Source organism: Balaenoptera ricei, chromosome 6, assembly GCF_028023285.1.
Source record: "Balaenoptera ricei isolate mBalRic1 chromosome 6, mBalRic1.hap2, whole genome shotgun sequence".
Taxonomy (NCBI): Eukaryota; Metazoa; Chordata; class Mammalia; order Artiodactyla; family Balaenopteridae; genus Balaenoptera; species Balaenoptera ricei.
This window is the reverse complement of record NC_082644.1, coordinates 11,103,141-11,117,315: the sequence shown is the minus strand read 5'-3', so window position 1 is coordinate 11,117,315 and position 14,175 is coordinate 11,103,141. Positions and strand designations below refer to the sequence as shown.

At 39.4% G+C, this 14,175-nt stretch overlaps 1 protein-coding gene across 1 annotated transcript in view; it reads left to right on the top strand.

Annotated features, from left to right (window-relative positions):
* ELP3 (elongator acetyltransferase complex subunit 3) overlaps positions 1-14,175 on the top strand; it is a 119,718-nt gene that overhangs the window by 22,668 nt on the left and 82,875 nt on the right. Inside the window, exons 4-7 of the mRNA XM_059926834.1 lie at positions 1,144-1,214; positions 2,143-2,206; positions 4,237-4,305; positions 6,654-6,808. Coding sequence (XP_059782817.1) covers positions 1,144-1,214; positions 2,143-2,206; positions 4,237-4,305; positions 6,654-6,808 — 359 coding nt within the window. The remainder of the gene's footprint in view (positions 1-1,143; positions 1,215-2,142; positions 2,207-4,236; positions 4,306-6,653; positions 6,809-14,175) is intronic.

The following is a 14,175-nucleotide window of genomic DNA, read 5'->3' as shown; positions in this document are numbered from 1 at the left end:
ATGTCCATTGAGAGATGAATGGATAAAGAAGATGTGGTATATATATACAATGGAATACTACTCAGCCATAAAAAAGAATGAAATAACGCCATTTACAGCAACATGGCAGGTAAAGTCTGAAAAAGAAACACAAATACCATGATATCACTTATATGTGGAATCTAAAATATGATACAAATGAACATATCTACAAAAGAGAAACAGACTCACAGACATAGAGAACAGACTTGTGATTGCCATGGGGGAGCGGGGTGGGGGAGGGATGGATTGGGAGTTTGGGGCTAGCAGATGTAAACTATTTTATATAGGATGGATAAACAACAAGGTCCTACTGTATAGCACAGGGAACTATATTCAATATCCTGTGATAAACCATAATGGAAGAGAATTTGAAAAAGAATGAATATATGTGTATAACTGAATCACTTTTCTGTAGAGCAGAGATTAACACAACATCGTAAATCAACTATACTTCAATAAAATAAATTAAAAAGTCATAACTTTCTTCTCTGACAGTAAGAAACCTGGCTTGCATTCATCTTAGTGTATACCCTTATTTGACCAGCTGCCCCCATATGTAACCGATTGTCTAACTCTGCCATCGCGTCCTTCTCAAGCAGATGCTCTTCTTACCCCACTTGGGCTCTGACAGACCCCTCTGAGAATATCTTGCACACATTCTGAAGTCTAGCTCCTAGTTTAATAGTCTCTATTCTAAATATGGAGATCTATTGGGAAGAGTTTGAGATACAAAGATTAGGTTTAGATATAATTTTATAGAATTGCATAAGTAATTGTTCTCTTGTAGGCTATTTTATTAAAACAAATCAGAAAGAGCAAGAGAGAATAAGAATCACCGTGACTTTAAAAATCATTAATTCCTTATTTTGCACTTAATTTATTGTAAAATACAAACTACTGTATACAATGCATATGTACATTTTGAAGATTAATAATATTGAAAAGAGATCACCCTGGTACCCACGGCTCTGTTTAAGAAATACAGCGTTACCAGTACTTTTGAAACCCCCTGTGTGCCACCCTCCGATTGCATTCCTCTCCCGCTTTCTGAGCGATAACCACTCTCCAGAATTTTGTATGAATTATTTCATAATTGCTTTTTTGTTAATCTTCCTTTTTTAGATTGCTGTTGTGGCTGTCATGTGCAAACCCCACAGATGTCCACACATCAGTTTTACAGGAAACATATGTGTGTGAGTATGATGATTGTGATAAGTTGTGTATGTGTATGTATTTTAATTGAACCAATAAGTCCCCTAGAGCTTTGATCAATACATGCTGGTAATATTTAAAACTTTTTTTTGTTTTTTGGCCACGGCTTGTGGGACCTCAGTTTCCCGACCAGGAATTGAGCCCAGGCCACAGCAGTGAAAGCCCAACGTAACTAACCACTAGGCCACCAGGGAACTCCCTGGTAATATTTAAAACTTTGACTTAATAGATTCATAAGTTAGTTCTTTGAAACAAGCACCTATTAGTAGGATATTTCAGTGCTTTAAAAATGAAGCATATAAAGATTTTAATTTGTTGCAATATACAGTAAAAAAAATTCATAGGTTACAGAACTCGAAACAGTAGATATTCTGTTAACTTGATAAATGATGCATGGAAATATGAGCTGCCTAAATTCCAAATGTCAGAAGTTTATAATGAATTTGGATCAGAAAAGTATCCAAGTAAAATGTTCTCCTTACTAATAATCTTTAAACTTAGTAAATTTAGATAATCAGAAAAATTAGCAGAAGAATATTCATGACTCTAGCCAGGAAGATTAATCAGGAGAAAGATTTTCTTAAGTGTAGTTACCAAGAGAGCACTGTGAGTATCAGTCCAAACTTAGGAAAACTTAGGCCCGGTTATTTGCCCCTAAAAGCTTAAACTTCTAAAATAATAGTGACTGCTGTACTCTGAAAATGACTGTAATAATGTTCCTTTATATGTTTATCTTTTTACTTGTTACTAGAAAATGTATATATTTGCAGATACTACAAAGGTACAATCTTCTGTTAGGATTCGAAAATGAAGCTGGTTCAGTCAGGATTTTATGGAGCCTGTAGATACTTGAGCTAGACTGTTGAACTAAGTTCTGTATCTGACATCTTCCTTTTATTGTATTGGCAGATACTGCCCTGGTGGACCTGATTCAGACTTTGAATATTCGACCCAGTCTTATACTGGATATGAGGTAAAGTAATGTGAGGCTGTCCTGAGGAGTGTTACAGCATACTTCATTAAGAGTATGCTTTTATAAGTACTGGCTTTCTTAAAATTTTTATTTTTTATTTTTTTCCTGATGACATAAGTTATTCATGCACCAAACATTTGCTGAGTGTCTGTGGTTCTAGTCACTGGAGAATATTTATGTAAGCACTTACTATGAATATATCAACTTTGTTCTAAGTGCTTTACAGCGTTAAACCTTACAGTGGGATTTTGAAGGTAGACACTATTATTATCCCAGTTTTATAGATAAGGAAACCAGGGCCTAGAAGTCTTACACGACTGGCCTGGGGACGCGCCCCTAATATGTAACAGGGCCAGGCTTTGAATTCTGTGCTCCTCACCAGTACATTGTCCTGCCTCTGCAGCTGTGAAAAAAACAGGTCAGGTCTTGAGGAATTTACATTCTAATAAATGGGGGGTAGACAGTAGAGAAACAAACAAGAAAAAAATATCAGGTACTAGTAAATGCAAAGCAGGGAAGTAAAGTCAAGTAAGGTGTCGTAGCAGGGTGGATACTTCAGCCTTGGAGGCTAGGAAGGCATGGTCTGAAGAGGTGACATTTAAACTGAGCCCTGAATGACAAGAAAGAGCCTTTCAAGAATACCAAGAAAGAGCATTCCTAGCAGAGAGAACAGCTGGAACATGGAGCCAGGCTCAGAATGACGGTGGGGGGCTCTGGAGCAGAGCAGGTGAGGGGAGAATGAGATTCGGGAGACGGGTGGCGCAGGGGATTGTAAGCCAGGGCAAGGAGTTTGTTACAGGTGTCGTGAAAAGCCATCCAGGTTTAAAGCAGGGGGATGATATAATCCAGTGTCGGTTTTTAAAAGATCATCTGATGGTTCTGTGAGGGCAGGATTAGAGCGGGGGCAAGAGTGAAAGCAAGAGGCCAGCGAGCAGGCTTTCGAAGCCGTCGGCCTCGTCCGAAGAGGCCAGCAGCCAGGAAACCATGTGACTTTTTTCTTATACATGGTTTTTCATTTCTTACCTGTTTTTCATAGTTCAAATTTTTAAAAATACAAGAAGAATTTTTCAGTGAAAAGGCTCCCTCTCATCACTCTCCCCTAGCCGCCCCTTTCCGCTCCAGCCCCCGAGCAGACAATCAGTATCATCCCTTTCCTATACGTCCTTCAGAGATAGTATATAGATAGAAAAGCAATACATCTTCTTTTTTTTTTTTTTTTTAATTTATTTATTTATTTATATTTATTTTTGGCTGTGTTGGGTCTTCGTTTCTGTGCGGGGGCTTCCTCCAGTTGCGGAGAGCGGGGGCCACTCTTCATCGCGGTGCGCGGGCCTCTCACCGTCGCGGCCTCTCTTGTTGCGGAGCACAGGCTCCAGACGCGCAGGCGCAGTAATTGTGGCTCACGGGCTTAGTCGCTCCGCGGCATATGGGATCTTCCCAGACCAGGGCTCGAACCCGTGTCCCCCTGCATTGGCAGGCAGATGCTCAACCACTGCGCCACCAGGGAAGCCCAGCAGTACATATTCTTTATCCTAACTTTTTACACAGGAGGTAGTCTATCAAAACCTTGCACCTTACCTTTCTCATTTAACAATGTATCTTAGGGAACATTTTATATCAGTATATTGTTTCATGGCCGTAGACTATTCCACTGTATGATAGCATGATGGCTTTTTGTTAAGCCATTACAAACAGTGTTGTATAGATATTTAATGATCTGGTTTAAAGGTTATTTTATCAAGTAACTCTTTTGAATGTGTATACACAGCTATGTCTGTGAGCAGTATAACAATTTGGTGACCCTGGGGATTCCATAAGGGTTTACACAAAGATATAACTATGATCCAAGGAGCTGCCTGCTGTTGAGTTGGAGAACAGCCAGGTGCTATTCAGGACATTATTTTGAACTCTGACAAGACTGAGAGAGGAAGAAAGGAGCCCAAGAGAACTTTATTTTTAATACCCTTTTGAAACTACTTTTTATTCTTAATTCAGTGTGGGCATAACAGGATACTTTTCTTTTTTCTTAGCCAACCTCCATGCGAGCTATCCGTGCTAGGTATGACCCTTATCTACAGACAAGACACCGAATAGAACAGGTAAGGTTTTAAGAAGCATTTTTACATTAGATCTTTATACTTGGTTAGAAGGTATTATTGCTTGATTTGAGTTGAACCAGAAATAACTGAAAGAATATTTCTCCCCTTTGTAAGTTTTTAATATCCATCTGAGGGAGAGGGACTATTTTGCAATACCTAGCAAGGTCAAAAACACTACTTCCTTTAAAGACTGTATTATTTTCCGTAAGGATTTTATAGTCTCTAAAGTTCTTTCAATTTGTAGAAAGTTATTTATGGTGTGAAATTTACAGAATGTGGATATGTCTTAGACAGTAGGTGGGTGGATTGAATTTTAGCTTCCATAAGCCAAGTGAGAAGTATTGTGACTGGTTTGCTAGGGTGTGAATGGGGAATTGACTGTACAGGGGGATGAGGGGCTCTTGGGAGCCGTGGAATTGTTCTGTATAATGGTGGTGGTGGTGGTAGTGGTTACACAACCCTAAACATTTGTCAAAACTCATTTAATTGTACAGTTAAAGTTAATGGATTTTATTATATATAAATTATACCCCGGGAGTTCCCTGGTGGCCTAGTGGTTAGGATTCTGGGCTTTCACTGCCGTGGCCTGGGTTCAATCCCTAGTCGGGAAACTGAGATCCTGCAAACTGCGTGGCAAGGCCCCCAAAAAAAAAAATGTATACCTCAATATAACTGATTAAAAAACGAGTACTGTTAGATGGCCTTGCTCTGTTCAAGAACTCTGAACATTAACACAGATTTTCTTTTTCACAATTTTATTTTAAACTTGTCCAATTTCAAACAATGCAACAAGCACTGTCCATAGTTTTTATACTTACATCTAGCAGGACAACTAGAAAATCTCACATGGAAAGTAGCACATACCATAGTCAGTAAGTGGCTTCTGTGCTTAACTGTTACTACGAGTGGATACCAGCCACTTCTAATTTTCACGTCATTGTCACCAAGCATATATGGATCAGGACTGCCAGCTGTAGGAGAGGACCCCACCTGCAGGGAGCCGACATAGTTGCTAAACTGACCATTGCTTCAGTTTCTTTTTTAGCCATAATTTTTTTTTTTTGGAACCCATGCCCCTTGCAGTGGAAGCACGGAGCCCTAACCACTGGCTGGACCACCAGGGAATTCCCTTAGCCATGATATTTAACTCACTTGAAGTGTTTCAGTAGAGTTCGAAATGTTTATATTTACCAAAAAGGAGCATGGGTTTTGAAAGATTTTAGAAACTACCAGAGAGTAGTGATTCTTTTCCTAACTGTAAATGCACTAGAATCACCTGAGTAACTTTTCCAAAACACATGCCAGATTTCACTGCTGAAGTTCTGATTAAGTCTGGTTTAGGGTCCAGGCAAGATATTTTGAAAAAGCTACCAGGAAGATTTTGTTGTGTATTCCTGGTAAACAACCATAGTTATAGAGTATTCTTTTAGTGTTGATAGCTATGTATACGTACTTACAGATATATATTTGCATGTGTATGCACGTGCATGCCCATATGCTTATGTATCTGTAAGGATTTATGTATGTATGTATAAGTTATTTGCCATTTTCAGAAACAAGTATAAAACAAGGTAACTTTTTGCTCATATTAAGTGTGGACATCCTCTTTACATAATACATTAGAGTTCATAATTTGTAGTCTACTTGACCTAGTTTTTCTCAGGCCTAAGATATGGCAAGACATTTAAATACCTGTTTCTAAAAATTAGAATCTTGCCTTATTGTAGTTGAAAAACTGAAAGATCTATACCATTCTCTTCCCAAATAGAAGAGATGTCATATTTCAGACTTTTATTGTCCTTCCCCCCACCCCTGAAACCAGGCTTAAGGTGCTACCTGTACCCAGAAACTTCATAATTAATTCAAAACTTTTAATTTAAAACTGCTTTCTTAATGTTTCTTTCTAATCTAGTGTTCTCTTTCTTTCACTTGCATCAAGTCCTGATTATGTTGCATATAGTCTTCTTCGTCCCCAATGCTGACCACAAAGTCTGGCATAAAATATGTAATCAATAAATTTTTGTTTATTCTATTACATATTGTGTTATTTGCTTTGCTGCTTTCTAATTTATATTCTTTGTATTATTAAATTTTCACTTAACTCTGTAAGTTGACATCAGACTTCTTGTTTATTATTTTTAATTCTCGTCCTCCTTATTTGAGCAATAATTTTCTTTTCAGACCCTGGCGTCTATTTTTTTTAGTCCATAGAATTTGCTTAACATGTTTGCGTCTCATTTTTAAACTATACTGATGAGAACACTGCAAAGTAAAATTAGAAATTTGCAATAACCCTCTTAGGGTAGTTGACTATGTCTTTCTAATGCTGATGAATTTATGTCTTTCAGTTAAAACAACTTGGCCACAGTGTGGATAAAGTGGAATTTATTGTGATGGGTGGAACATTTATGGCCCTTCCAGAAGAATACAGAGATTATTTTATTCGAAATTTACATGATGCCTTATCAGGACATACCTCCAACAATATTTACGAAGCAGTCAAGTAAGAAATCCTTATTTTATCATATTCACCAACATTGGATGTCGGTTTATCCTCCTAGCAGCAGTCTGTGAGAATTCTTTTTGCTCTATGTCTGTATTCCTAGTTCTTTTGGGGTGGGAGGGGAGAGGATGTCATTCTTTTTATCTGCATACCTTTTATGGGTTGTAAGGTTAAATACATTTTTTCCCAATTTTCTTGAGATACAACGGACATAGAGCACTGTATAAGTTAGGGTGTGCAGCATAATGATTTGATGTCACATATATCATGAAATGATGACCACAGTAAGTTTAGTTAACATCTATCATCTCATGCAGTCCTGGTCCTTGTAGTTGCTTCTGTTTTGTGGGAAAAGGGATTATGTTTTTAAAAAGTGAGGATGGTCCATTGGTTATTAGTATTTTCACAAAATCACTATGTAAAAGAATAAAAAGAAACTTAAAAAAAAGGAAAAATAAATAAAGAACAACAACAACAAAAAACCAAAACCAAGGGATTTCCCTGGTGGTGCAGTGGTTAAGAATCTGCCTGCCGGGCTTCCCTGGTGGCGCAGTGGTTGAGGGTCTGCCTGCCAGCGCGGGGGACACGGGTTCGGGCCCTGGTCTGGGGGGATCCCACGTGCCGCGGAGCGGCTGGGCCCGTGGGCCACAGCTGCTGAGCCTGCGCGTCTGGAGCTTGTGCTCCGCAGCAAGGGAGGCCGCGACGGTGAGAGGCCCGCACACCGTGATGAAGAGTGGCCCCCGCTCGCCGCGGCTGGAGAGGGCCCTCGCGCAGAGGCGAGGACCCAACACAGCCAAAAATAAATATAAATAAATAAAAAAAAAAAAAAAAAAAAAAAAGAATCTGCCTGCCAATGCAGGGTACACGGGTTCAAGCCCTGGTCCGGGAAGATCCCACATGCCACGGAGCAACCAAGCCCGTGTGCCACAACTACTGAGCCTGCGCTCTAGAGCCCGCGAGCCACAACTACTGAGCCCATGTGCCACAACAACTGAAGCCCGCGCGCCTAGAGCCTATGCTCTGCAACAAGAGAAGCCACCGCAATGAGAAGCCCACGCACCGCAACGAATAGTAGCCCCTGCTCGCCGCAACTAGAGAAAGCCCACGTGCAGCAACAAAGACCCAATGCAGCCAAAAATAAATAAATAAGTAAATAAATTTATTTAAAAACAAAAACAAAAAAACCACTGTGCAGATCTTTTCGGCCTTAGGCTGGTCTAAACTGCAGGGGTAGCTTTGATTGGACTAGGTGAGCCCACCCAAAAGAGCACTGGGAGTACTCTTAATCTGAGACATTTAGCTGCTATATAATCAACAAAACAAGTGACTTTTTTTTTTAAAACATATTTATCGGAGTATAATTGTTTTACAATGTTGTGTTAGTTTCTGCTGTATAACTAAGTGAATCAGCTATATGTATACATATATCCCCATATCCCCTCCCTCTTGTGTCTTCCTCCCACCCTCCCTATCCCACCCCTCTAGGTGGTCACAAAGCACGGAGCTGATCTCCCTGCGTGATACAGCTGCTTCCCACTAGCTATCTATTTTACATTTGGTAGTGTATATATGTCCATGCCACTCTCTCACTTCGTCCCAGCTTACCAACTTCCCCTCCCTGTGTCCTCAAGTCCATTCTCTACGTCTGCATCTTTATTCCTGTCCTGCCCCTAAGTTCGTCAGAACCTTTTTTTTTTTTTTTTTTATGATTCCCTATATATGTGTTAGTATACGGTATTTGTTTTTCTCTTTCTGACTTACTTCACTCTGTATGACAGACTCTAGACCCATCCACCTCACTACAAATAAGAAAACACTCCCATTTACCATTGCAACAAAAAGAATAAAATATCTAGGAATAAACCTTCCTAAGGAGACAAAACACCTGTTTGCAGAAAACTATGAGACACTGATGAAAGAAATTAAAGATGATACAAACAGATGGAGAGATATACCGTGTTCTTGGATTGGAAGAATCAACATTGTGAAAATGACTCTACTACCCAAAGCAATCTACAGATTCAGTGTTCCCCTGTCAAGCTACCAAAGGCATTTTTCACAGAACTAGAACAAAAAATTTTACAATTTGTATGGAAACACAAAAGACCCCGAATAGCCAAAGCAATCTTGAGAAAGAAAAACAGAGCTGGAGGAATCAGGCTACCTGACTTCAGACCGTACTACAAAGCTACAGTAATCAAGACAGTATGGTACTGGCACAAAAACAAATATAGATCAGTGGAACAGGATAGAAAGCCCAGAGATAAACCCACGCACATATGGTCACCTTATCTTTGATAAAGGTGGCAAGAATATACAATGGAGAAAAGACAGCCTGTTCAATAAGTGATGCTGGGAAAACTGGACAGCTACATGTAAAAGGATGAAATTAGAACACTTCCTAACACCATACACAAAAATAAACTCAAACTGGATTAAAGACCTAAATGTAAAGCCAGACACTGTAAAACTCTTAGAGGAAAACATAGAGAACACTTTGACATAAATCACAGCAAGATCCTTTTTGACCCACCTCCTAGAGGAATGGAAATAAAAGCAAAAATAAACACATGGGACCTAATGAAACTTAAATGCTTTTGCACAGCAAAGGTAACCATAAACAAGATGAAAAGACAACCCTCAGAATGGAAGAAAATATTTGCAAATGAAGCAACTGACAAAGGATTCATCTGCAAAATATACAAGCAGCTCGTGCAGCTCAATATCAAAAAAAACAAGCAACCCAATCCAAAAATGGGCAGAAGACCTAAATAGACCTTTCTCCAAAGAAGATATACAGATTGCCAACAAACACACGAAAGGATGCTCAACGTCACTAATCATTAGAGAAATGCAAATCAAAACTACAGTGAGGTATCACCTCACACTGGTTAGAATGGCCATCATCAGAAAATCTACAAACAATAAATGCTAGAGAGGGTGTGGAGAAAAGGGAACTCTCTTGCACTGTTGGTGGGAATGTAAATTGATACAGCCACTATGGAGGTTCCTTAAAAAACTAGAAATAGAACTACCATATGACCCAGCAGTCCCACTACTGGGCATATACCCTGAGAAAACCATAATTCAAAAAGAGTCATGTACCAAAATGTTCATTGCAGCTCTATTTACAATAGCCAGGACGTGGAAGCAACCTAAGTGTCCACTGACAGATGAATGGATAAAGACGATGTGACACATATATACAATGGAATATTACTCAACCATAAATAAAACAAGTGACTATTATTTAATAACTACTGTTTTAATTACTGTTTAATAACTATTAAATAATTTGTTTATGGATGGGATCATTTATTTCAAATTCTAGTTGACAGAACAGAAGACAATTATGCTTTCTTTTGATACCTCATATCTCCATTTTTAGCGAGAAGAATACTAAGGTTTCATGTATAGTTCAATGATTTAAGAAGTAAAAGTCTTAGAATAGTTTTTATTTTCAGAAATTTCAGGAACACCTGGCTAAGTTACTGTGTACTATTCTCTCTTATTTACTGAACGTTAATTAAAGGCCCACTAGGGGCCATGCACTGCCTTGGGCACTGGGAACAACATGGTGAACAAGATGGATGTTGTCCTTGCCCTCATGGTGCTTACATTCTACTGGTTTAACAAATAACAAACAGTAAGTGCTGTGATGGATATAGACGGCTGTGATGGAGGATACCTGGGCTGATTCTGCACATGAAGTGGTGACGTTTAAACTGAGATCTGAAGTATAAGGAGGGAGTCAGGCCAAGCACAGAAAAAAGAAGAGGCAATGAAATGAGGAAGAACTTGAGGTGTTCCAGGAACAGAGAGGAGGCCAGGGTATCTAGATTCCAGTGAAAAGGGGGGCATATGTCATGAAGGGAGATTGAAAAGTTAGGTGTGGGCCTGATTACACATGCTTTTGAGGACTTAAAAGCTTTCGAGTCAGCAGTAGGAAGTAGATGAATGGTTTCAAGCAGGAGACTGACGTGTTCGGGTTTGTGAGAAGCTCATCCTGGTTATTGTGTGGCTAGTGGGTGCAGGAATGACGTGGGAAACCAGGTGGAAGAGTGTTGTATCCACCCCAGCTCAGATGAGGGTGGTGGCAGTAATGACAGAAAAGAATAGATGGATTAGCTGTATTTTTGTGTGGAAACTGACAGACTTTGGATCAGGTCCACGGTGAGAAAGAGGAACGAATCAAGGATGACACCCAGGTTTTGGTTGTAGGAAATGATTGAGAGTTGTGTCGCATACTGAGATGGAAAAGACAGAAGGAAGAACAGGTTTGTGGGAGAAAATCAAGAGTTTTACTTTGGCTGCATTAAGTCTGAAATGCCTAGAATACATTCAGGTGCGGATGTCCGTAGGCTATATAAGAGATGTCTGGGCTGGCAATATAAAATTGGGGATTATCAGCTCATAGATGGTATTTATAGCCATGCAAATGTATAGGGTCACCTTATGGGAGAGTTTCAGATTTCCAAGGTATGCTACATGAAAACGCAATGTTTAGAGCAATTCTTACAATGTGAGCCCATCATTTTTGTATACGTGCCTGTGTGAGTATAAATGCATAGAAGAGGTGGTAGAATGGTGATCATCCTAGGCAATGGTTAGCACTGAGGAGAAAGGGACATGAGACGTGGGGGTAGAGGAGGACGTTTACAGTGTACAGTGTGCTGAGCGCTGGGATAAGTATTGACTTACTCACTTCTTGTAAGAAGTCTTGAAGTATTTAACTTATCCCTGTGTTACAAGTGAGGAAACTTTCATTACCCTGTAATTAAAGCGGTTTTTGGCACGTAGTAGCCACAAGCAAGCTTGTGAATGAATTTTGAATGATCCATCTGTTGGTCAGATATTGACAGCTAATGACCTAGGTAGGGCTTCCTCTTGGAATTGGGGACAGGGCCCTCTTTTTGTGCTCGCCCTACTTCTCCTATCCCCTTAACTTCTTTTGCTCTCCTTTGGGTTGGTAAAAATGAAAAGAGTAGAGAGACTTTTTCATAAGTTTAAATAAATCTTAAGGGTAGTTTGAGGGGCCTGGGTAGAGAGTTCAGCAGCTGGGAGAGCATGTGTGAGCAGCTACTTTGTGTGATGGCCAGTAGAGGATGCGACAGGTTAATTCTATGTCCATGAATCTGGACTTAGAGCAACAGCTGGCCCAGGTGATCTCTCCATCCTGCAGGGCCTTTAGTAGCAGGATGAGATGGTACCATATTTTACTGCTCATTCAGAACCTTGATCATTCATGAATATGAGTCATGCTGAGTAAAACGCTGAAGTCTTTCAATCTTTAGAGGAGTAATGATGTAAATCCATCGCATTCTTCCTAATAATACTGAAAATCAGATGATAGCTTAGAATAAAATGCAGTTGGAGGAAGAAAAACAACCTTAATTTGTTCAAAGCCCCATGATATTAGGATGGCAGCAGTACCTCAGAGGATTACTGACTAAAATCCATTGAACTCTAAGAATTCCCTCACAGGATAATCTATTCAGACCATCATATTTTCCTACCCATGCTTATGTATTATATATTTTTTTCTCAGTGCAGCTGTTCTCATGTTGCAGACCTTGCACAGTATGTGGATTTGAGCCATAAATATCTTGGACTTGTCCCGCCCCTCCCCACCTCCATGAAAGTTTGCTGCAAAGCTTTTCAGTCTACAGTTTGGGTCGCCCGGGTCATGTGAGCTAGGCCAACTGAAGATCTGCATAATGAATTTTTAGGATGCAGTTAGTCTGACATCTCATCAACTGAAACTTTAAAATATTTGCTATATTCTTTGTGTGAAGTTTTATCTTTATTTTTGAAGAAATGGTGCAGTGTCCAGTGGTGTTTGTAAATTGCCTTTTTTTTTTTCCAGGTGAAAATAGTTTTATTATAACTTGCGATTACGGTATGTGTGTAGAAAAAGCCCTTTGGAGAAGCAAACCTTTTTCTCTAATGGACTAGGCAGAGCCGGCGTTGTTTTGTTTCTGTTCTTGAATTTACCTCAAGGGGGCAACAAACACTTTACTTTCGGATAAAAATTTTTATGGGATTTGAGCCTTCATTGCAACAAATATCATGAATGGCTCTCGGGAAGTAATAAAAGTACAGTCTGGGAGCCATGAAACCATCCATAAATGCTACACTGAATCCTGCCAACCCACATTCGACATGTTTTGCTTTTTTACTCCTGGTCTCTATACTTCTATGAGATTATCTGGAAAAAGCCAGTTTGTGGTATCTTGTTTGCTTTGTTGAGGTAAATTTTTACTGCCAATTCCCTATAATAGAGTTGGTATTTGTTTTTCAGGGAAGCTTTGTGTAATCTGAAGAAATAGTTGTCTGGTTTGTATTATAGAGACATAGAAAACTATTTTCAAATGTTGACATCTTTGCAAAATGTAGAGCAGCCCAGAGATACTGTGTTTTGAACATAATGTTTTCTTCAAAATTTTTGGATGAGATATTTACCTTGCTGTTCTCTCAGTCCTCTTGCACAGAGGGTATTCATGAAAACTGTTTGGGTTACCCAGCGTGACCCACCTCTCTCAGAGGTAAGGTGATGAATTTCATGTTTATTTTACTAGTAGTTGATACTAGTACAACTACACAGATGTAATACTGACTTTGACAAGCTTGGCATAGGTGGGGTGTTTTTTGTTGTTGTTGTTGTTTTTAATAAATTTATTTATTTTATTTATTTTTGACTGCGTTGGGTCTTCGTTGCTGTGCACGGGCTTTCTCTAGTTGCGGCGAGCGGGAGCTGCTCTTTGTTGCGGTGCGCGGGCTTCTCATTGCGGTGGCTTCTCTCGTTGCAGAGCAAGGGCTCTAGGCGCGCAGGCTTCGGTAGTTGTGGCACGTGGACTCAGTAGTTGTGGCTCACAGGCTCTAGAGCGCAGGCTCAGTAGTTGTGACACACGGGCTTAGTTGCTCTGCGGCAGGTGGATCTTCCTGGACCAGGGCTCAAACCCGTGTCCCTGCATTGGCAGGTGGATTCTTAACCACTGCGCCACCAGGGAAGTCCCTAGGTGGGGTTTTATTTTAAGATTAATTTTAAATTAAGTTAAAAGTTACGTATTGTGACAGATGAGTCAACCGTGTTTAAGGTTAAAAGTCTTTTTTTTTTTTTAATGTCTGAAACATTTATATTAACATATTTCCATACATATTTCCATACAAGTACAAATATAAGATTTTTAGAAATTTCATGTAATGTCTGAAACATTTATATTAACATATTTCCATACATATTTCCATACAAATACAAATATGATTTTTAGAAATTTCATGTAATGTCTGAAACATTTATATTAACATATTTCCATACATATTTCCATACAAATACAAATATAAGATTTTTAGAAATTTCATGTAAT